This window comes from Dendrobium catenatum, unplaced genomic scaffold (assembly GCF_001605985.2).
Source record: "Dendrobium catenatum unplaced genomic scaffold, ASM160598v2 fragScaff_scaffold_542, whole genome shotgun sequence".
Taxonomy (NCBI): domain Eukaryota; kingdom Viridiplantae; phylum Streptophyta; class Magnoliopsida; order Asparagales; family Orchidaceae; genus Dendrobium; species Dendrobium catenatum.
Window position 1 is genome coordinate 2,724,888 of NW_021319004.1, and position 22,025 is coordinate 2,746,912.

General features: G+C 35.7%; 1 protein-coding gene across 2 annotated transcripts; it reads left to right on the plus strand.

The window, feature by feature from the left end:
- Window positions 1-6,118: 6,118 nt before the first annotated feature.
- LOC110095829 (probable receptor-like protein kinase At1g30570) lies at window positions 6,119-9,769 on the plus strand. Of its 2 annotated transcripts, XM_028694709.1 has the most exons (3): window positions 6,119-6,408; window positions 6,765-9,317; window positions 9,494-9,769. In XM_028694709.1, the coding sequence occupies exons 2-3, from the start codon at window positions 7,007-7,009 to the stop codon at window positions 9,511-9,513; spliced, it is 2,331 nt and encodes a 776-aa protein (XP_028550542.1). In that variant the 5' UTR covers window positions 6,119-6,408; window positions 6,765-7,006; the 3' UTR covers window positions 9,514-9,769. The 2 variants fall into 2 exon arrangements, with proteins under 2 accessions (XP_028550542.1, XP_028550541.1); XM_028694708.1 differs by having other exon boundaries at window positions 6,765-9,769.
- Window positions 9,770-22,025: the final 12,256 nt, after the last annotated feature.

Here is a 22,025-nt window from a genome sequence, read left to right on the forward strand (position 1 = left end):
TAAATCCGGATTTAGTATATCCGAATTGTGTTAAATCCTGAAAATTGTTTGCTATGCTAAATGTTAAAATCCTGTTAAATTCTGAAAACTGTTTGGTTGCATATTTCAAGATTTATGGCTGTTAGGGATTTAAAATTGATGTAGATATTTTTGTAATCAAGTTCATTGCATAAAACACAATACCAACAATTCGAGTTCAAACAATATTAATGAAATTTTCAAAATAGAGGAAATGACAAACTAATATTAGCAAAAAAGAAAAAGTCATAAGTAAGAGCAATCTTCAATTTTTTGGTTGACTTCATATAGGTAGAATGTTGAAAAAAATTTCTCAAGCCGATCAATTTCTTTGACTTGCAACCTGAAATAAAGAAATGAATGGGTTAGTTATAAAATATAATCTATGAAAGATATATAATACAAAACAAAATTCTAACCCGAGCATTCCATAAATCAATGGCGATATTATGCCTTATAACTTCGCCCTGAATTCTTTCTCCTATTGATGCATGTAAATTGGGATCCTCTTCAGTCATATAAACTTCCCCACCTAGAGCGTCATGTTGCATTTCAGTCTATGACATGTTAAAGTAGAGGTAATGCCGGTGACATCGGCCAATGAAGTTGTGTAGAACGGCACAAGCTATAACTATATATGCTTGAACATTCAATGAAAATTGTCGCATTCGGGTCAAAACTTGAAAACATTCCTTCCATATCACAAAAGTTTGCTCAACCACATTGTGTAACTATGCGTGCCTATGATTAAATAACTCTTGCTCAACAGTGTTTCGTCGAGAAGCACATCCATGATAATCAGCCAAGTGATATCGATATCCACGAAATGGTGCAATTAATTTATTTGTATTAGCATATCTATAATCAACCAAGTAATATTTATTGTATGGTACTTCAAATTATCCTTGTTCTACATCCCATCTTAGCACACGCATATTCACCGCTGATCCCTCCCATCTGGAGGCTACATACACAAATTGTCGATCAAAAGACACTGCAACCATAACATTTTGTGAAGTAAACCCCTTACGATTTCGATAATGATTTTGTGAAGTACTTCCAACAACTGCGGGAATATGTGTACCATCTATTGCTCCAATTGCATTTCTAAAGAATGGGTAAAATTGTTCATTGGTACGCACGAATGGATGACAATCAACTTCTATTGGAGATAGACTTATGAATTCATCAGTCAAAATATAATTGTTTGTAATACCTGATTGAAGTATATGCTAACAGTTTCTAAGAAATGCTGGAAAAACTTACATAATTGTCGATAGCTGTGCGCATGTGCAACACTGTGTAAGAAAATACCAAGTTGTTCCCCTGCAAGCATATTTTTCGTGTCTGATAGATGTCTTCTTACAACAAGCATATCTCTTAAGCTTATGAACACATCCGGTGGCAGGCGAAAACACTGGTATGCCCGCCCTGGATGTCCAGCTAGTACATCCAACACGTACTGATGACCAGTGTATGTTCTATAGAACATCAGATATCAGATGCGCTCCTCTTCATCAATATTAGTAGCTTCCTCTATAATAATAGGGGCAAGTTCAGCTATAGCACTAGTAATCTATATATGTAAATCAACCATTTTGCATTGTTCTTCCGAAAGAACACCCCATAAAAAATTTGACATTACGGACCTAAATATGCAAATTAATTCCATAAGTCATTCATGTTGAATACCAACATTAAAATGAAAACACAAAAGATTCATAAAACTTGCTCAATTAGTAGTTTTGGAAATAATGAGCAATGATCTTAAATTTAGATTATCATATAAGTGCATTGTCAGAACAATGGGAAACAAAAGACCATAAACGCCCATCTATATAAAACATTACAATAAATAAATACGACAAAATAAGATATGCTACTAAACTGGTTATACACCCTTTCAAGCCAATCATTTTGTTACTCTTTGAACTGCTTCAACAGAAACTATTTAACAATAAGCTAGTTAAGCAAGACCAAAGAATCTGAACATTCATGCTTCTGTATTCACATTTAATCCTGCTTCAGAGAAGAAGTTCCCTTAACTTCCGAAACATGTTTTGATTAAATCATGCAGTCTGCACATACTGTTCTGGACATAACATACCTCACCCAAACTATTCATGCGTGTAGAAGAACATGATCTTAAATGCTTATAGAAGAATTTCATAAATTCGTGAAGATCCCGAATTACATTTTTAATATTGCTAAGAACACAATGAGAAAGCACAACTTATTCAAATAAGTTATGGATTACATTTTCTGAAGCAAACATATTCAAATGGAATCACTACGCAATTACAAATTCAAAGAGTACAATAGACCTACAGAACTGCAAATAAGTTATTATTACTAAACCATTGCAGGGAAAAACTACAGCCAAATCTTTGATGAATAAAATCGCAGATGGATTTCAACAATAAATTCGATCCATTTGTGAAGAACTTCACCCTCCCAAGTCATTAGTATGGCCTTGTAATCAGTATTATCCTTCAATGCATCAACAAAAGCTAATAGAGCTTCCGTTGTTAAGTTCTCTATAGTGCCTAGTTTTTGCAAACATTCAGTCATTGTGTACGTGTTGCTTCTTATAACCGTTTCTTTAAAAGCTTTAACATTTTTGGTGGACTCCACCAATAATTTATTTAGGTTATCTAAACCTCCCTTTTTTCGTGGTCGGCTTATACTTTTGATTGGTTCATCACTTGATCGCTTAGAGCCAACCGTTTGACCTGCAGTGGGTTTGGAAGATGGTGGCATATAGTATGTTGCATCGGGGAGATCACTTGTTGGGATTCCTTCGAACTCGTAGGCAACAACATTACTTGTAAGAAATTCATCTTCGAATTGAGGGGTATCTTTCACCTCTAAACATATTGTGTTGGATGTTGTTTTATTGCATCTCGCACCGCTCCCAACAGCTATATTATTTGCACATATTTTTTTCAAAAAATTTCGTATTGGTGAAACAGATGTCATCGAAATTGTAATAGCTTTGGATTCACCTACACTTTCATTATACAACATTGATTAACATAATGTGTTGATAGATCTAATTGTAAAATAAATAAGATAAATATTACCTGTACAATTTCATCCCAAAGTTCATCAGTAGCAATCGGAACGTGTAATTCCTCATCCGAAACCATCCACTATGATTCATTAGTTGATAAAGCGTCAACTTTCATATTCTTGATCATAATCATTACTGATGATTCAGTGTAAAATGTACCCAATCACGACAAGATTTGACCACTGCTCCCTTCTTAAGTTTCCATTACATATATTGTCATTCACGAATTGCTCAAAGAGCTCGGCAAGAACGACGTTGTGTTCCTCGGGCCACCTAGGGCTTTGAGATGTGCTTTTGGATTGGCCGGAGTGGATTGATATATCTTGAGCTCCACGAGGTTGAGAGATATTACTAGCATGAGCTAAATCTTTCCCTTTTAGAAATCTCTTCATTTCTCTCAAATCTTTAAGAAAGCACTATAAGTATGTTAAATTTTTATTGTCACATATGTAAATCAATTTATGAAGTATTTTTTTTTTAGTAATACCGTTGTTTGCTTCACAAACTCTATAATCAAGAGGGAACCCATAACTTTTGAGATAGATATCATTAGATGACTCGTTGTCGCTCACTGATTCAATATTTTCTTTGTCAAACCCTGTGTTATACGTTCGCTTTATTCTGAATTAATTAACCATAACTATTGTACTACCAAAGAATTAAATAATAATGATCGAGATAATCTAAATATAATTAAATTACCACTGCATTCATTTTGAAAAGAGATGCTAACAATTATATTTATATATATTAATCTATTTTGATTTTAAGGTTTTTGTAATTAAATTACCACTATATTAATTTATAATTTTCAATTTGTACAAGCATCTAATTGCATCACACTCAAATAATAAAATCAAAATTATTTGCGGCAAAAAAAAAAAAGGTTCTCCACAAGAAAGTGTTTTAAATAGCATCCGTTATTTGAAATTAATATTACTTCAAACTCTTCAAAAACCTTAATAAGTAATTGTAAAATGTATTATTTTCGTATCAAACAATATAGTGAAAATAATATCAAATCTTTTAGTAAATGTTCTCTATGTACAAGCAAACAAATTAGCCCTTTCAAAATATTTTATAATCTAGTTATTGGTGTATGTAATTCCCAAAGTAATTGAAGTTTTCATGAAAAATGTGAAGATAATGTATCTTCCACATCCCCTACTCCAGCGCTTTACGGCAACAAAAAGTTCTCAACTATCAAACTGTGATCTACACAACAAAGGAAAAACTAGATTACCTGTCGCCTCAGCCAGACTCTAGCGAAGCAGCTTAATGAAGATGAGAAGAAGAAATCCCGAGTGAGGCGGATGACTGCGTTCGTTTGTAGAAATAGTGCATGCTGGACAGTTGGCGACATGGGCGCCGCACGAAATGTATCGCTCGAACTTCAAATCCCGCTAAATACGGCTACCTCAAGGATTTACTAAATCCCGGATTTAAGCTGTAAATCCCTAAATCTGGGATTTACCGAATCCCGAGATTTAACGCGCGCACAAAAACTATTTGGCTAGATTTAGCATAAATTCGACTTAAAACCCACTGTAAATCCAATACCAAACAGCCCCTTAGAGATAGCATGTGATGCAAATATAGCATAAAATTAGAACTCTCCATTACATGACATGTATTAATTCTCTCAATCATAATTCATTATTTTGGGCATTTTAACTGTCTTAATAATATCATAATTTGACAATTTTGGAATCTATTTATAGATTTTTTAAAGTGGCATGTCATGTAAATAAAGCAAAATTCCGAACTCTCTGATAGACAACTTGTATTAATTCCCTCAACCATATGTCATTCTTTATGTATTTAATTGTCTTAATGATATCAATATATCATAATTTGAAAATTTTACGCTTGACTCTTTGGATTCATCTAGTTCAAAACTCCATTTGATTATAAGCATGCATGTTTTATATATAGATTATCCGGTCCTCAAATTAGTATGTTGAATTTTTTTATTGCACTTCAAGTGCTTGATCATACTAACCTAACGAAGTGGAAATTTTTTGAAAATTTTTTATTCATATTTGCATCGAGATTCGTGTCTAACCAAGATAATTATTTTGTGACACTTTTGTTTGAACTTTTTTAGTATTCCAATCATGTTCAAACTATAATCAATCCATGTGTGAACCATATTCAACATAGTTTCAAATAAAATTTGAACATTATTTGGATAAATTTCAAATATTGTCTAAGAAAGATTTTATTAAATATTCTTATCATATGATTTATCAAAGGGCATAAACCTTATTATTTTATGGTACGAACAAACTTTGGTTGAATCTTTTTTAAGCTTATTCAAATCAGTATTAATCATGACATACAATAAATATTATGTGGTTTTTGTTTTTTTTGGACATTTAGGCCATTTTTAAGGCAAACTCATACACACAACTCATACACATAGACTCGAACCTTAAACCTCTTAGTTGGAAGCCTAAGCTCTCAACCAATAGACCAAGCAGCGTTGTGTAATATTCTGTGGTTCAAAAGCATTGATATTTTAGTATGAAACAAATTTTTGAACATATTTCTTAAAAAAATCAAACAACGCACATTTTCTCCAAATTTCACTTATTATGGGATATATAAAATCAAAATTTTAAAGTCTCATTTTTTATTAAAATTTATTATCACTCCTAATTATTATAGTGAGATTAATATTAATAAATTTTTATTAAATTAAATATCAATATAAAATAAAATAAATTCATTATAAAAATTTCACTTAAGCAGCACATTACCCGACAATAAATATAAATAAAGTATCTAATTCTTAACATATTATAAACAATTCTATATGCCATAATGCCGCTGACTTATTTTATACTTATTAAAAATTACATTAAAATTTATTTCGAAGAAATATTTGATGATCTCATAAAATATATTCTCAGATAAAAATAAATTATATTTTTTAAAATTTATTAACTCACTAAAAAAAGTTAATATTTATGAGCACCTCAGTTCCATATTAAAAGCCCACTTTAATGGAGGAAAATGAATACAAGGAGTATGGACAAAAATAAGTAATCGCTGCACCAAATAATTCCGCCTTGGCACACTCAACTGTCGAAGTGCTTCACTGCAGAGCTCTCTCTCTCTCTCTCTCTCACGGCAATAATTTGCCCTCTCTCTCACGCACACACAAACACTGCCCTTGATTTCAGCTGAGGAAAAGCCTTCCTTTCCCGTTGATCTGTATAGCTGGTCGCTACAATCGCTACAGATTGTGGAGAGGGGGCAAAACCAAATATTTGTCCCGAAAGCTCTTTCAGACTGATTTTGAACTTATTAAGGTGCATTTCTTGTAGACCAGATCTTTGTGACTGCATGTGACTTTTGGTTTTCCGCTGTTTCTTCTTTCTCTGTCTAAAAGAGAGTAGGAAAGTTATTTATCTGATTGAATCTCTTCTTTGTCTTTAAATTTTGCTTTTTCCGTGCACTGTGAGACAATACAGAAATTTGAATAAATAATCATGAATGCGTTTACTTCCGGAAAAGGCAATTTTTAAGGATTTGGGATTTACTTGAAGTTGTTCAGAGCTGAGTACTTTTTCTTTGGATGTTTTCATAGTGTTTACAGAAGTTATTCTTAATAGATTCCTAATTTCTATCATAGAATCTCTTATTTCTGTTCAATTTCAATTTTTAGGGCATTCCATTGGACAACGCAGAAAATTGAATGGGCTAATGGTGAAGTTGCGATCCATCCAAAAGAAATAATTTCTTAAGACGTAGAAATTGAGATCTCCTTCTTCAAGAGCTTGGTGCCTTTTCTTTGCATGTTTCTATAGTTTTGCAAAAGTTACACCTAAAAGTTGTTCTGGGAGGATTCTTGATTTCTGCCATATATATATCAGAGAACAGCATCGATGTGATTAGGGAATTTGCAGAATGAAGTTGTTCTGGATCCTCTATGTGGCTTCTATACATATCTTTCTAAGAACAGCACTAGCTCAAGAGAAGGGTCCACTGTTTATAAACTGCGGTTCAGATTCAGTATTTGCTGCTGAAGGAAGGAAATGGGTTGGAGATTCTGTGTCTAGAACTGGTTTGAGCCCCAGTTTTATTGGGATTATTGCATATACTTCTGCAATCACTGTTGATGAAGGATATAGAAGTCTGTACAAGACAGCCCGGATTTTCAACTCTTCATCACACTATAACTTCACCATTGTACCAGGAAGCTATTGCATTAGGCTCCATTTCCATCCTTTTATATTTGAGAGCTTCAATGTGAATGATTCCACATTCGATGTGATGGCGAATGATCTGAAGTTGGTTTCCAAGTTCAGTGTAATTAGAGAGATATCTTTGAAGAACTTGATGAGCAATTCAAGTGCCACCTCTCTAGTAAAAGAGTACTTTCTCAATGTGAGCTCGAACGAAATAATGATTGACTTTGTGCCCAACTCAGGATCATTTGCTTTTGTGAATGCAATTGAAGTCATTCCTGTTCCTGCTGGCCTGTTCATTGATGTTGTGAACAAAGTAGGCGATGTTGGCTTCAAGGGACTTGGTGGCCAAGGCATTGAGACAATTTATAGATTGAATGTAGGAGGTCTTGAAATTGATTCAAGTAAAGATAAATTATTGTGGAGGAAATGGGAAACTGATGAAAGCTACATGTTCTCATTGAATGCTGCGAGCACCCTAGCCAACCATTCTAACATAAGCTATGTTTCTTCTTCTGATTCATTTGCTGCACCTCTTCTGGTTTATGAGACAGCAAGGATTATGATCGACAATGAGGTAATCGAAAAGCGATTCAATATGTCATGGAGATTTGAAGTAGACCCTAACTTTGACTACTTAGTGAGGCTGCATTTCTGCGAGCTAACTTATAATACGCGAAGCGAGAGGGTCTTCAGAATCTACATCAACAACCAAACAGCAGCTGATAACTATGATGTATTTGTAAAAGCTGGAGGGATGAACAAAGCTTACCATGAAGACTACGTCGTCGGAGTCTCACATCAAACAGACACTCTTTGGCTTCAGTTAGGACCCGACACGTTAACTGGTATTCCAAGCAGTGATGCTCTTCTCAATGGGTTGGAGATCTTCAAGCTTAGCCATAATGGAAATCTTGCTCTTGGTCCTGAGAGAATTGATGGTTTTGGTGAAGGGGCAGCTAGTAAAAAACATAAGAGTAAGAGTATTTTGGCTGCAATCGGAGTTGGTTCTGTATCTTTACTTGCCATATCAGTGTCATCTGCTGCTTTATTTGTTTTCATTTGGAGAAATAAGAGGATGAGTTCAATGAAGCAAGATAATCCTCCTGGTTGGCATCCTCTTTACCTTCATGACACAGTAGGAAGTACAGGAAATTCCAAGTTAAGAAAGTCACCTTTGATTAATACTGGCTCAACAAATTCTAATAGAATTGGAAGAAGGTTCAGCTTAGGGGAAATTCGAACCGCAACTCGAAACTTTGATGATGCATTAGTCATTGGAAGTGGGGGCTTTGGCAAGGTCTACAAGGGTGAGATTGAGGAAAGAAACCTCATAGCAGTCAAGCGGGCACACCCTTCATCCAATCAAGGGCTTGCTGAATTTGAGACTGAGATTGAGATGCTTTCAAAACTCCGTCATAGGCATCTTGTCTCTATGATTGGATACTGTGAGGATGAGAATGAAATGATCTTAGTCTACGAGTACATGGCAAATGGAACTCTTAGAAGCCATTTATATGGAAGTAACCTTCCGCCTCTTTCATGGAAACAGAGGGTGGATGCTTGCATTGGTGCTGCTCGTGGTCTTCATTACCTTCATACAGGAGCAGAAAGAGGCATAATTCACAGAGATGTCAAGACAACAAATATCTTATTGGATGAGAATCTTGTCGCGAAAATCGCAGACTTTGGACTGTCTAAAACCGGCCCAGCATTGGATCACACTCATGTGAGCACTGCAGTGAAAGGGAGCTTTGGTTACCTCGATCCTGAGTACTATAGGAGGCAGCAACTGACTCAAAAGTCTGATGTCTATTCTTTTGGAGTGGTGCTGTTTGAGGTTGTCTGTGCTCGACCTGTCGTGAACCCCGAGCTTCCGAAAGATCAAATTAACCTTGCAGAATGGGCTGTGCGGTGGCAGCGCCAAAGATCGATTGAAACCATCGTCGACCCTCGGTTGGAGGGGGACTTCTCGTTGGAGTCTTTGAAGAAGTTTGGAGAGATTGCAGAGAAATGCCTTTGTGATGAAGGTAAGAACAGACCTACCATAGGGGAAGTCTTGTGGCACTTGGAGTATGCTCTACAGCTCAATGAAGCTTATATGCAATGCAGGGGTGACAACACCTTTACTAAAAATGAGTTAAAGTTTGCTGATTTGAGCTTTAGTCTCCCATGTATTGATATGGTTGAAAATGAGCCTTTGCAGAATATCAGTGGAGAGACTAGCAGCAACCTGCTGGGGAGGTAAGTGCAATGCTCCTTGCCTTATTATTTGTAAAACCCTTATGCAAAGGATTTTGCAGAGTCCTGGCAATAGAAATCAAAAACTGAACTTGTTTACCCTAAGCTCCAAATTGTGAAAATTTTATCTCGTTGGTAAATGTTGTCTTTTACTGTTCTGATTTTTTATTTATGTTCACAGTTGTCTATTCTGAATTATTGGTAAGACGTTTTTCTCATATTTGACTTTAAAGGGCCCACAGTTGTCCAGTTTTTTTTTTTTTTTTTTCTTTTTTCATTGCATGATTGCGACTAAAGTGTTGCAAATATGATTATAAGTGCTTGATTTGTAAGTGTTTGTTTATATTCAAGTGGGAGTGGATAATGGTCCCATGTTAGAACTAGAATAAGCTTTTAATTGTTAATGTTGTTGTGGTGGACCTAATTGTTGTTACCATTAGCTTAAACTTTTGTTAGATAGGGATATCTATCCACTGTTATATTTGTCTTGAGCTAGGCCCCTTGGTGTTTAACCCTCCAGACATGTTGTGGAAGAATTACAAGCTCGTGTGTGATTGAGCGGTTTTTGTAGTTTTTTTTTTTTTGAACTGTTGAGCCAATTAAAGCAAACTCACACGTCCATCGCATATGCAAGTTTCGAATCTATAACTTCTTGATTGATAGTCAAAGCTCTCAACCAACAGATCAAGATGAGCTGATGATACATTAATTAAGATTGATATTAAACTTGAACTTCCAACATCTATTGAAATTCAATGTAATTCTTGTCATTTCAATCAGTTAAACTTCTGATTAATTAAAAAAAACTATTTTTTGTGTTTTATCCTATGCTTCATATGTATCAAGTCTGTTGATGCTTGAAGTCATCAATCAAAGTTTTTTTTTTCTTAAAAGCAGTTTTAGTTATTTTGTTATTAAATTCTGCAGAGCAACTATGAATATCTTATAAGAGTTAAATTAAATGTATCTTCTTACATTTCAGAATTATACACGGCTCATTTTGATCTATTGGCTTAGAGTTTTGACTATCAACTAAGAAATTTTAAATTTGAGTTTTATGTATGTGATGTGTGTATGAGTTTGTTTTAATTGGCCTAAATGTGCTTAAAAAATATTTCAAAATTGTTTAATATGACCAGATTTAATTCTTGAATATATGGATATGATCAATGAAATTTATGATTTATTCCGTGAGTGGAAAGGAGGTTAATTTATCTCACCTCAATGTTTTTTGTTGTTCATCATATGTTTATATTGATGCAAGATCTAAGATTAAATTTGATCCAAAATCTATCAGGCGTTCATTCATTGGATATGGCTCAGATGAATCTGACCACAAATTCTGGGATTATCAGAATCCCAAGTTCATCAGGACCTTGGATGTTAAATTCAATGAAAGTGAAATGTACAATGATAGAAATGAGATTCCTGAAGATTCTTCCAAATATGTTTAGACACAGGATGATGATTAAGAAGGCAAAGCTGATGAAGCACAAAGTATAACTCAGACTCCTGCTACTAAAATTTGGAGATCTAGCGGAATCTTTAGGCCAGTATAAATAGATTCATCTTCCTTGTACTATTTATTATTGACAAATAGTGATGAACCAGAGTGTTATGATTAAGTCATTCAAGTTGATGATTTAAAGACGTGGGACTATGCCATGGATGATGAGATGTGTTCACTTGAATTGAATTAAACTTCGAAGTTGATAGAGCTACCAAATGGCAAGAAAGCACTGCAGAATAAGTGGGTCTTTAGGATGAAAAACAGAACACGATGGTAGCAAGTGTTACAAGGCCAAGCTTATAGTTAAAGGTTTTCAATAGGAGTAGACTTCACTAAAATGCTCTCTCAAGTGGTGAAGATGACTGCAATCATAATTGTACTAAGCATAGTAGCAGTAGAAGATTTATATCTAGAACAGATGGATGTAAATATTGCATTTCTTCATGGTGACTTTAATGAAGAGTTGTATATGATGCAACCTTGGGGATATATAGTCATAAGTAATGAAGATTTGGTGAGTAGGCTTAGGAGGAGCTTATATGGGTTGAAGTAAGCAACAAAACAATGGTACATGAGATTTGATAGGTTTATGCCAGATAATGGATACACGAAGTGCAAGTTAGGCCACAGTTATTTTTCAAACATTTTGATAATTGTTATATTATTCTGCTTTTGTATGTGGATGACATGTTGATTGTAGGGTCATATATGAAGAAGATAAGATGTCTGAAAGAACAATTATCAAATGAGTTTGAAATGAAAGATTGGAGTCCAACAAAGAAAATTCTTGGTATAAGAATCAGAATGGATAGAAGTGCAGTTATACTAAAATTATCTCAGGTAAAGTATGTTTGAAAGGTGCTTCAGAGATTTAACATGAGAGAGGCAAAATCAGTTTGTACTCCCTTGGATATTCACTTTAAGCTATCCAAGAAATAATCATCTAAAATTGAAGCAAAGAAAGAACTGATAAAGAAGGTTCCATAAAATCGATGACAATAACAGTAAAACAATACAATCATTGTAGCAATAATCAGTAAAAGTGTTGAAACAATAAAACAATATAGGGGCAATAGTGCAACAATAATAAACTAGTATAGTAACATGCATTACAGTAATTACATCAAACAAGTAAAAATTTATAACTTATGTGATATTTTTTCTAGTAGTTAGTAAGTTAGTAACCGTTGCTCAGTAAATAAAGTTGTCACTCTTTACCAGTTGGCAAAGTAATAACTCCTTATTACCATAATCAATGAATCACGTGAATCAATACATGATAACATCATATCATAATATTTAAAGGAAAGACCGTTGGCCCACGATCATGTTAGGATATCCCTAGCCAACATCAGTAAATCACCAATCTTAGCTTGTTTTCACATATTATTATTATTATATGATAAAAATAATAGTGATCAACTATTAGCTAATCACATACTCATATATTATTCGCAATGCTTGTAATACCAATATTCTTATATTAAAATACAAACATATGCATTCTCGATAAATTATACAAAATACAATAACTTTTATTTATGGGTAAAATTACACAATCAACTAGTAAAAATGTCCAAAATAATTAATCCTACAAAATATAAAAAACTTACACCGTGGAAATTCACTAAATTCAGAAAAAATCTAGTAAAATTAATTTGGAACGAACTGTCAAAATAAAAATCTTTTAAAACATGAATAGGATAATAGTTATATATCACAATCTGAGCAATTTTTGCAAAACAATGAAGCGAACTAGCAACCAAAATCCAAATTTTCTCTCTCCTCTTTTTTCTCTTTTTTTTTTGTTCCTTCCACGGCAAGCCGGCACTGGTGGATGATGGAGAGCGAGTGGACAAAATTACTTTTTAATATATATAAAACCACCGTTAGTGGCCTGACGCTACAGCATGTTGAATACAGAATTACTGTAGAATATAACCTTCAATGTCGCAGTGGCAACTTCTGATGACGTTGCGCTCACAGGCCCAGCGCTGCAACATTTACAAGCTCAGCACTACAACACTCTAGTTCAAATAGGAATTCAAAATTTTCCTTTTTTAAATTTAATTTCAAAATATTAGGTTGTTATGAGTCCATCGTTATTGGACGTCCACCTAGCTACTGCAGTCACCAGACCTCTGCTCGGTTGTCACTGGCGGACATACGTTCCACCACGGTTGTCACTGGCGGACATGCGTTCCACCACCATCCACAATCTTTGGATCATCGTCACCCAACTAGGGTCCCTCCAACCTTAGTCATTTGACTACTATCCCTAAAACCTCCGTCGCATTATTACGGTCCTTCTGACCACTGTCACTCAACTATAGTCATTCACAATCAGTTGCTCAACCACGATCCTTCAAACCTTCGTTGCTCTCCAACTATGGTCCTTCCGACCTCCATCACCTGCCAACTATGATCCCCTGATCTTCATTGCACAACTATGATTCTTTCGACCTTCATTGTCTGATGACTGTTGTCCTTCCTGCATAGCCTCCTTTGCTCGACAACAGACCCTCTGACTCTTGTTGCCCAACTATGATCCCTCTGACCACTATTGCCTGACTATGAACCCCCCTCATGTGAAGAATGAGGGCGCGTTTATAGATCCTTGGGAGTGGCATACTCTTTAAATATGGAGAAGATATATATCAAATTCAGAGTGCTCTGTCATGCGACTTATATTGAATCTCTTGATCATAGAGAGTTCGTCAAGCATTTAAATACCTTAATGATGTCATAATTAAGTGATCTTAGTCTTGTTGGATTGATCTTGTCGAGCCGCTCGATTCGACAATAAGCATGCAATATTTGGAGATTATTTGATTATTCAATGAATGCTTTGAAGCTTCTAAATATACTTTGATCTCTTGATTCGTGCCCATTTGAGCTCAAATTAGACCTATTTTGATGTCATTGAGTTCGTCTTATCAAAATGTTCAATTTGGCTATAAATTTGCTGAGTTTTGGGGTGAGATGGTCCCGATTTTAATTTTAAAACTTTTCAATTCAATTATGCCTCCAGATTTTTGATATCAAAATAACTTTTAAAACTTATCAATTATATTAAATCTAAAGCACAAAAGCTTCAAAATAAATTTTAACATTGATGGAGGTATGTGACAAACAGAAAAAAACAGACATATTTGATGCGATACAGCCATCGTAACTTAACTAATAAAAATATGTTTACATCTACAAAAATATTACTCCAACAACAATATAATAATGATAATCGTAATAGCTTTCAAACTTTCGAATTAGAATTTTCCAACAATACAAAATTATTGAGAAGTCAATATTTTTATCAATATTTAAACAAAGAAAATAAATTTAAAACTATTTATTTATTTAAAATGAATAATTGACATTTATTTATATCAAAAAATTATTATTTTGACGGTTGAATATTATTCTTAGATTTGTTTACACCAAATTAGGTGAAGAATATGAATACTGCTAAACAAATTAGACAGACGACAACAATATATATGATAATGAGACGCAAACCAAACTTATCAACTGTAAAAGAATTTTGTTTATGAAAGAAATTTTTGGCACTTACGAATTAGGATTTTCTAACAATATAAATTATTGAGTGGTCAAATATTATTTTATCAATATTTAAATAATTGTAGGAAAAAAATCTCTATGTTTCAGACAAGATTTGAATGAGCTGTTTTGGAACCTTGTCCAAAACTTGCTTGGATATTATTTGAACTTTATTTAAATCTTATCCTCATTATTCGGTAAGGAGTTGATTCATTTAAGAGCCTTAGAGATGTCAGAATTTTAGTGATCTTGGGCTCGTTGGATTCTTCTTCTCGAGCCGCTCGATTCGACTATAAGCATGTCATATGTGGATATCATTAGATTTTTCAATTAATATTCCGAAGCTTCAAAATAAACTTTGGTCCTTTTATTTAGGCCTATTTGGGCTCGAATTGGATTGGATTTGGCGTCATCGAGTTTATCTCCTTGAGATGATCAATTTGACTACTAGTTTATTGAAATCGGAGTTTAAATGATCTAGAATTTAATTTTGGAAGTTTACAATTCAGATTTGCATTGAGATTTGTGCCCGGTTTAGGCAATTTTTTATGACGTATCAATACTTATTTTTAATAAATTATTTATTTCGGACTGGAATATTCACGACGGTAGAGAGTGATATAGTTTAGCATCTTAGCTTTATACGAAGATCCAACACACAAGCATATAAAATAATAGGGTTATAGCGTTTTTAAGAGACGCTAGAATTTTTACGTAGAAACCCCTGGAAAGGAGAAATACCACGGGGCCTAGCCCAGATGAGAAAATTCCACTATGTTTGGGTTGGTTACAAAGTTTGATTCGCTCATTTACTTGGAGATGCTGGAATTAAACAGGTTAATAATCAGACATAAATATGACGATGATTGATGAACCGGTAGAAATAAGGCAGTGGTTGGGAAGAGTTTCAGGGTCCATAAGAGAATTCCGACAGTGATTGGGAAGAGAACTCCAGTTATGATTGGGAAGAAACTTTGGTGACTGTCGGGAAGAAATTCCGACGATAGTCGGCAAGAACTTTGGTGGAGATCGGGAGGAACTATGGCAGTGGTCGGCAAAAACTCCGGCAAAGATAGTGAGGAACTCTGGCGGTGGTCAGCAAGAACTTTGACTACACTCGGGAGGAACTCTGACGGTGGTCGGGAGAAACTTCAACGGTGGTCGGGAGGAACTTCGGCAGAGGTCGGGAGGAACTCTGGCGGTAGTCGACAGAACTCTGGCAGTGGTCGGAAAGAACTTTGATGGTGGTCAGGAGGAACTCTGGCGGTGGTCGACAAGAACTCCGACGGTGATCGGGAGGAACCCCGGGGGTGGTCGGCAAGAGCTCCGATGGTGGTCAGTGACAAGAGAGCTCTTAACTCCTCAATTCCTTTTCTATCACTACAACATATATTGATCCATTTGATCGTGAACATGTATTGATCATTTGAATGTATTAATGAGATCAGAATTCAATGATCTTGGGCTCATCAGATCAAGTCGCTCAATTTGACTATAAGCATGTCATGTTTAGAGTTCGTTTAGTAATCCAAATTATGCTTTCAACCTTCCAATATGCTTTTGGACCCTTGATTTGGGCTCATTTAGGTTCGGATTAGGCTGATTTTGGCGTCGTTGGGTTCATGTTTCAAGACGTTTATTCGACTATAAGTTTACTGAAATCAGAGTTCAAATGATCCCAATTTTAATTTTGGAAGCTTTCAACTCAATTTTGTATCGAGATTTGTGCCTGATCAAGATAATGTTTTGATGTTATATCAGTTGCCCCATTATTTTCGGACATTAAAGCTTGCAAAGTCTAAAAATATTATTAAATTTTATATTCTATTTCTTATAATTTAACTAAACAATAGTAACAATCACAATAGGTGTTACTTCATGGACTAGTGGATGAGGTGTTGGATATCCTCCTAATGGAGCTGGCTTCAAACCCTCGTACTAATGCCTTGAATGTGGTTTATTCTAAGTTAGCCATATGCGATGGACTTTTATTCTAAGTTGGGCCAGTTATTTTGGGTTCCACTCAGATGGCGGGCTTTGATCATCCCGTGTTCTCAACATGTAGACTGTAACTCCATCACTAGTTGGTTTGGTTTGGAGAGCGTAGTTGGCCAGTGTTGGTTGAGAGATTGTAGTTGGATGATGGTGTTAGAAGTCCATTATCAAGTGGTTTTTAGGGCTGTAAATGAACCGAGCCGAGTATGTGAGTGTTCATATTTGTGTTCATCTATTATCAGCTTGTTCAAATTTGGTTCGTGTTTGATTTGAGCTTTATTGTTTGTGTTCATGTTTGGTTCGTTTAAATTAATGAGTGTTTATATTTGATTCATGTTCAATTCGTTTAGTATTTATTGTGCTTTAAACAAACAAGCCTTAACGAACTATAAACGAGCTCTACCTCTAGATGTTCATTAATTTTATGAGCTTTATCGAGCCTCCTAACAAATAATTACATCGAGCATGTTCATGAACATATTTAGCGATTTTTTTTAAAAAAATATAAAATGAACACGTTCATGAACATATCTAACGAGTATTCTTGCATATAACATTTTTTTAGCTACCAAATGAGCTTCTTAACGAACAAATGATCTATGATTCATCTTATATTTGTTCATGAATATTTTAAATAAACAATAAAGCAAATATGGACAAATGTGAAATATCTCTTGTACATGAATCGAACACGAATCAAGTTTTTATCGAGTTTCTTATAGAGCCTAATGTCAAACTTATTCATGAGCTTTAAATGATGTTGTTTACGAACATAAATGAGTTGAACACATTAGTGTTCAAGGTTGTTTATTTAGTGATCTATTATTTAAAATATTGTTCAAGTTTGTTTAGTTAATTAAAGGATCACAAACGAGCTTTAATCGAATTGAGCAACAAGTAGCTCGTAGAACGCTTGGTTCGCTTGTAGCCCTAGTAGTTTTGATTGGGAGACCTAAGACTGTAATTGTATGATAATGGATCACAAACGAGCTTTAATCGAATTGAGCAACAAGTAGCTCGTCGAACGCTTGGTTCACTTGTAGCCCTAGTAGTTTTGATTGGGAGACCTAAGACTGTAATTGTATGATAATGGTTGGAAAATTGTAGTCAGGCGGTTGTGCTTGGGAGATTGTAATTATAAAATGATTATTTGCATATCCCAATTAGGTGATAATGGTTGGGAGCTTCTTAGTCGAGCTTCTTAAAGAACTTGTTCATGAGTATTAAAGGATACTGTTCATGAACATAAATGAACTGAACGCCAACTATTCAAGCACGTTTATTTAGCTATCGAGTATTTATAAAAAAAAAGTTCAAGCTTGTTCGTTTACCTTATCAAACAAACATGAATGAGCTCTTATCAAGTCGAGCCACGAGCAGCTTGTCGAACTCTCGGTTCAGTTGCAACCCTAGGAGATTGTAGGCAAGTGCGCTGGTGCAGAGAACATAATCAAATGATGGTAGTCTTGTGTAGGGGTTTCAATATTGGACACGACCCCAAAAACCCGACTCGAACCCGACATAAAAATTTCGGGTTCAGATCAACCGAAACCCGAAACAGGTCGAGTTTGGGTCCTGATTTTCGACCATTTTGGAATTCCGGGTATGGTTCGAGTTGACTCGGAAACCCGTGAATGATCAGTTTTGACCATGAATACTTTAGCTCGACCTATTTACAGGATTTGACCGAAGAAGCGAGCGAACCCCTGTCGTTGCTTTCGAACAAAATGTTGTAACTTCCGATCATATTGCAAGGGAAGTCCAAGGAGCGAAGTCAAACAACAACGAAGGAGTCGGGCCAGCCGGCCAAGTGACACGAAAGGGAAAAAGTTACCTTCACACCGAGCAAATTCCTGTCATTGCTTTAGATCAAAATGTTGTAACTTCCGATCCGATCGCAAGGGAACGTCGTCCAAGGAGCGAAGTTGAACATCAACAAAGGGGTCGGGCCAACCGACCAAGTGACACGAAAGGGAGAAAGTTACCTTCACACCGAGCAAACTCCCATCATTGCTTTTTATCAAAATGTTGAAACTTCTGATCCGATCGCAAGGGAACGTCATCCAAGGAGTGAAGTCGAACAAGAACGAAAGAGTCGACCAACGAACCAAGTGACACGAAAGGGATATAGTTACCTTCACACCAAGCGAACTACCATCGTTGCTTATGATCCTACGGGAAAGAGCGAAGTCGGACATCAACAAAGGAGCGAAGTCGAACAACGGGTCGGGTTCGGGTCCGGGTCCAGAAAACTGACCCATTTGCAAAAATGGGTTGAGTTCGGGTCGAGTCGAACTGTGTCGGGTTAGTTCTGGGTTCAACCCGAACCTGACCCGTGACCCGAAATTGACACCCATAGTCTTGTGATGATGGTTCATATATCATCTTAAGGCAAACTAAAACTAGTTAACAGTGGTTGGGAGATTGCATTGGAGTTAAAGCAGTTAGAAAACCAAATCATGTGGCAGTGGGTTGACGATAAAAGTGGTCCAATTAGAAAGGGTGTGTGTGCATGCACGAGCGTTTGTGTGTGTGTGTGTCTCTCTCTCTCTATATTTATATTTATATATATATATATATATATATTTTCTTAGAAAAAATTTAAGTTAATCCTAAAATGATCTGACCAAATAAAACTTAATTAAAACTAATTGTACACTTCCTAAATTAACCCACCAATCAATGCCTCCCTCCCCTTTATTTATTTTTTACATTTCTTTTTTTTTTGGGAATTTTTTTTTTTTTTACATTTCTCTCCTTCAAGTCGTTATATATATATATTGTAGTAGAAAAAAAGAAAAAAAAAAGCATCATAATTCACAAACATATTAACTCCCTTTATCACTAAAAAAATGTGGGCGAAAAACTCCATATTAAAATATTATTAGACGGCATGCTATATATTCCAACAATCAACATCCAATTATGTGAAATAGTGAAATACACAGCTGTGATACACAGAGACGCGGCGGACGCCTCTCTCGCTCTCTCTCCTCTGCGTCCGTCAGGCCTCCTTCCAGTTTAGCAGATCTTCATATTATTCACGTAAGTTCCTTCGAGAAACTCCTAGTTTTATTCTCAGATAAATGTTTTAAGAGATCCGATCAATTTTTTATGAATGGCCGGCATTCTTGAATTTGTTACAAGCCAAAACCCATCGAAATCCTTAGGCTGGGGGCTTTTTGGTTGCAAATATATAGGATTAAGTAAATCCTATGAAATCTATGTGGGTAACTTTGGGTGGTGGCCAGCGACGGCAGTGACAGGCAACAGCCTATGGTAGCAATCGACATCGAGCATTGACTAGCGGCTGACAAAGGAGATCGATATGTGGTGATGGTGATAGCTAGCACCGACAATTACGGCCATAATAATAGAGAATTTACAATGTATTTAAAAGTAACCCAAAGTCTAATAATTTGCAAGTACACAAAAAGGAAAAAAAAACAATAAATTAAATTTCAAATGCTTCAAAATTTTTACTCCACACCTTTCTTTTGTACTTCAAACATAGTATTGATATTTTTAAAATCCTTACATTTAGAATATTTTATTTCCATTTTATTTCAAATCAAATAGCATCGTAATCTATATCATTTTTGAGACATACTTTTACCTCTGTATATTCTCAAATAAGCTTTAAACACGACATTCTAGATCATTTAATATAGAATTCACCAAATCAAATGAGCTTTACAACAATTGATCACATTGAATTTTTAATCTTGATACATCATCAAAAAAATTATCTTGATTGGGCATTAATCTTGATGAAAATTCAAGTTGGAAACTTCTGAAATTAAAATTGGGATCATTCGAACTCCGATTTCAGCAAACTTATAGTCAAACTGAACGTCTCGAGAATACGAACCCAACGACACCAAATCCAACCCAATCCGAGCCCAGATGGGTCAAAATCAAGGGTTAGAAGCATTATTGGGAGGTTCGAACCACAATTTAGATTACCAAACGGTTTCCAAACATAATGTTCTTATAGTCGAATTGAGCGGCTCGATGATACGAATCCAACAAGCCCAAGATCATTGAATTCCGACATCACTAAGACATTCAAATTAATATCCATCAAAACAGTACATGATCAAGTGCTTCAACATCGGCCATCCATCCAACCACTCCCCATTTGCCCTTGATCTTCCACCTATTTACGGGCAATGCCACTCCAATAAATCTATAAATAGAGCCCCATTTTCTTTTGAAAAGGGATCACAAGCCAAAGGATTCAAGAGAGAGATCGGATATCACTATTGTCTCCTTACTCCTCCTCGACCACCACCTTAATCTCGCTGGACCACCACCTGAGGCCCAGAGCTCCGCCGGATCACCACCTGAGGCCCTGAGCTCCGTTGGATCACCACCTAACGCCCAGAGTCTCGACGGACCACCACCTGAGGCCCTGAGTTATGCCAGACCACCAAATGAGGCCCAAACTTCAGTCGGACCACCACCTGACGCCTAAAGTTCTACCGAATCATCACTTGATGCCCGGTGTTCAACTGGACTATCATTTGATGTCAAACTTCCACCGGACCACGACCCGACGTTGAAGTTCTGTCAACCCACCACCAGGCTAACAACTAACGCCCGAATATTCAAGTTGCACCGAACTTCTGCTAGTCCACCAAGTGCACAAGACCTTCATCCTCTTTGGTCGCTAGATTTCAACCATACGATTGATATTTGTGATCTGATCGCCCTCGAAGTCGAGTTAGCTCACTGTAACATACTTAAGTTTTAGAGGAATCATTTTTAATTGGGTCAGGCCCCGTGATTTTTCCCCTTTCTATATTTTTTCATATAAAAATATTGTGTTCTCTGTGTGTGAGCTGGATATTCGTGCAACGTTAAAACGTAAGGCTACAACTCTATCACAGCGTATATTCTAGCCTGCAACAAATCTCTAGCCAATTTATATTTTTAAGCAATTGATCATGTTATGATATTTTAGCTTCCAAAGATATCTCATTCATATGGTATATTCTACGTTATGAATTATAATCTTTTGATGTCCTCCATCTTGAATAAGCCATAAGATGCCAAGCAGCTTTTTATCTGTCGATCAGTCTTGCCTCCCACTATTTTTCATGCGGTACATTTGCCTCAGGACCTCGCACTGAAGAGCTTCATCGTACATCAAGCTCATAGGTTCATTGCTAATGCTCGTAGGAAATGGCTGCCATTGTCCCTTTTTTTTTTTGGGAAAATTGAGGGCTTGAGCCCATATTTTACTATGTAAAAGAAGTTACAAGTAAGGTATAATAAAAAGATTTATCCTCAAACAATAGGAGAATAAACCAAAAACCTATACCTCCCAAAAGTGCTAGAAAGAAAATAACACCCCCGGCAACGCCGGGAGGGAGAAGCGGGTAGAAGAGGTTGGAAGCAGAAGTCGGCTAGGGTAGAAAGAAAAAAAACC

Bases quoted from the DNA above. Each gene is read 5' to 3' on its own strand.
- LOC110095829 (XM_028694708.1), top strand. From the start codon at position 7,007: ATGAAGTTGTTCTGGATCCTCTATGTGGCTTCTATACATATCTTTCTA.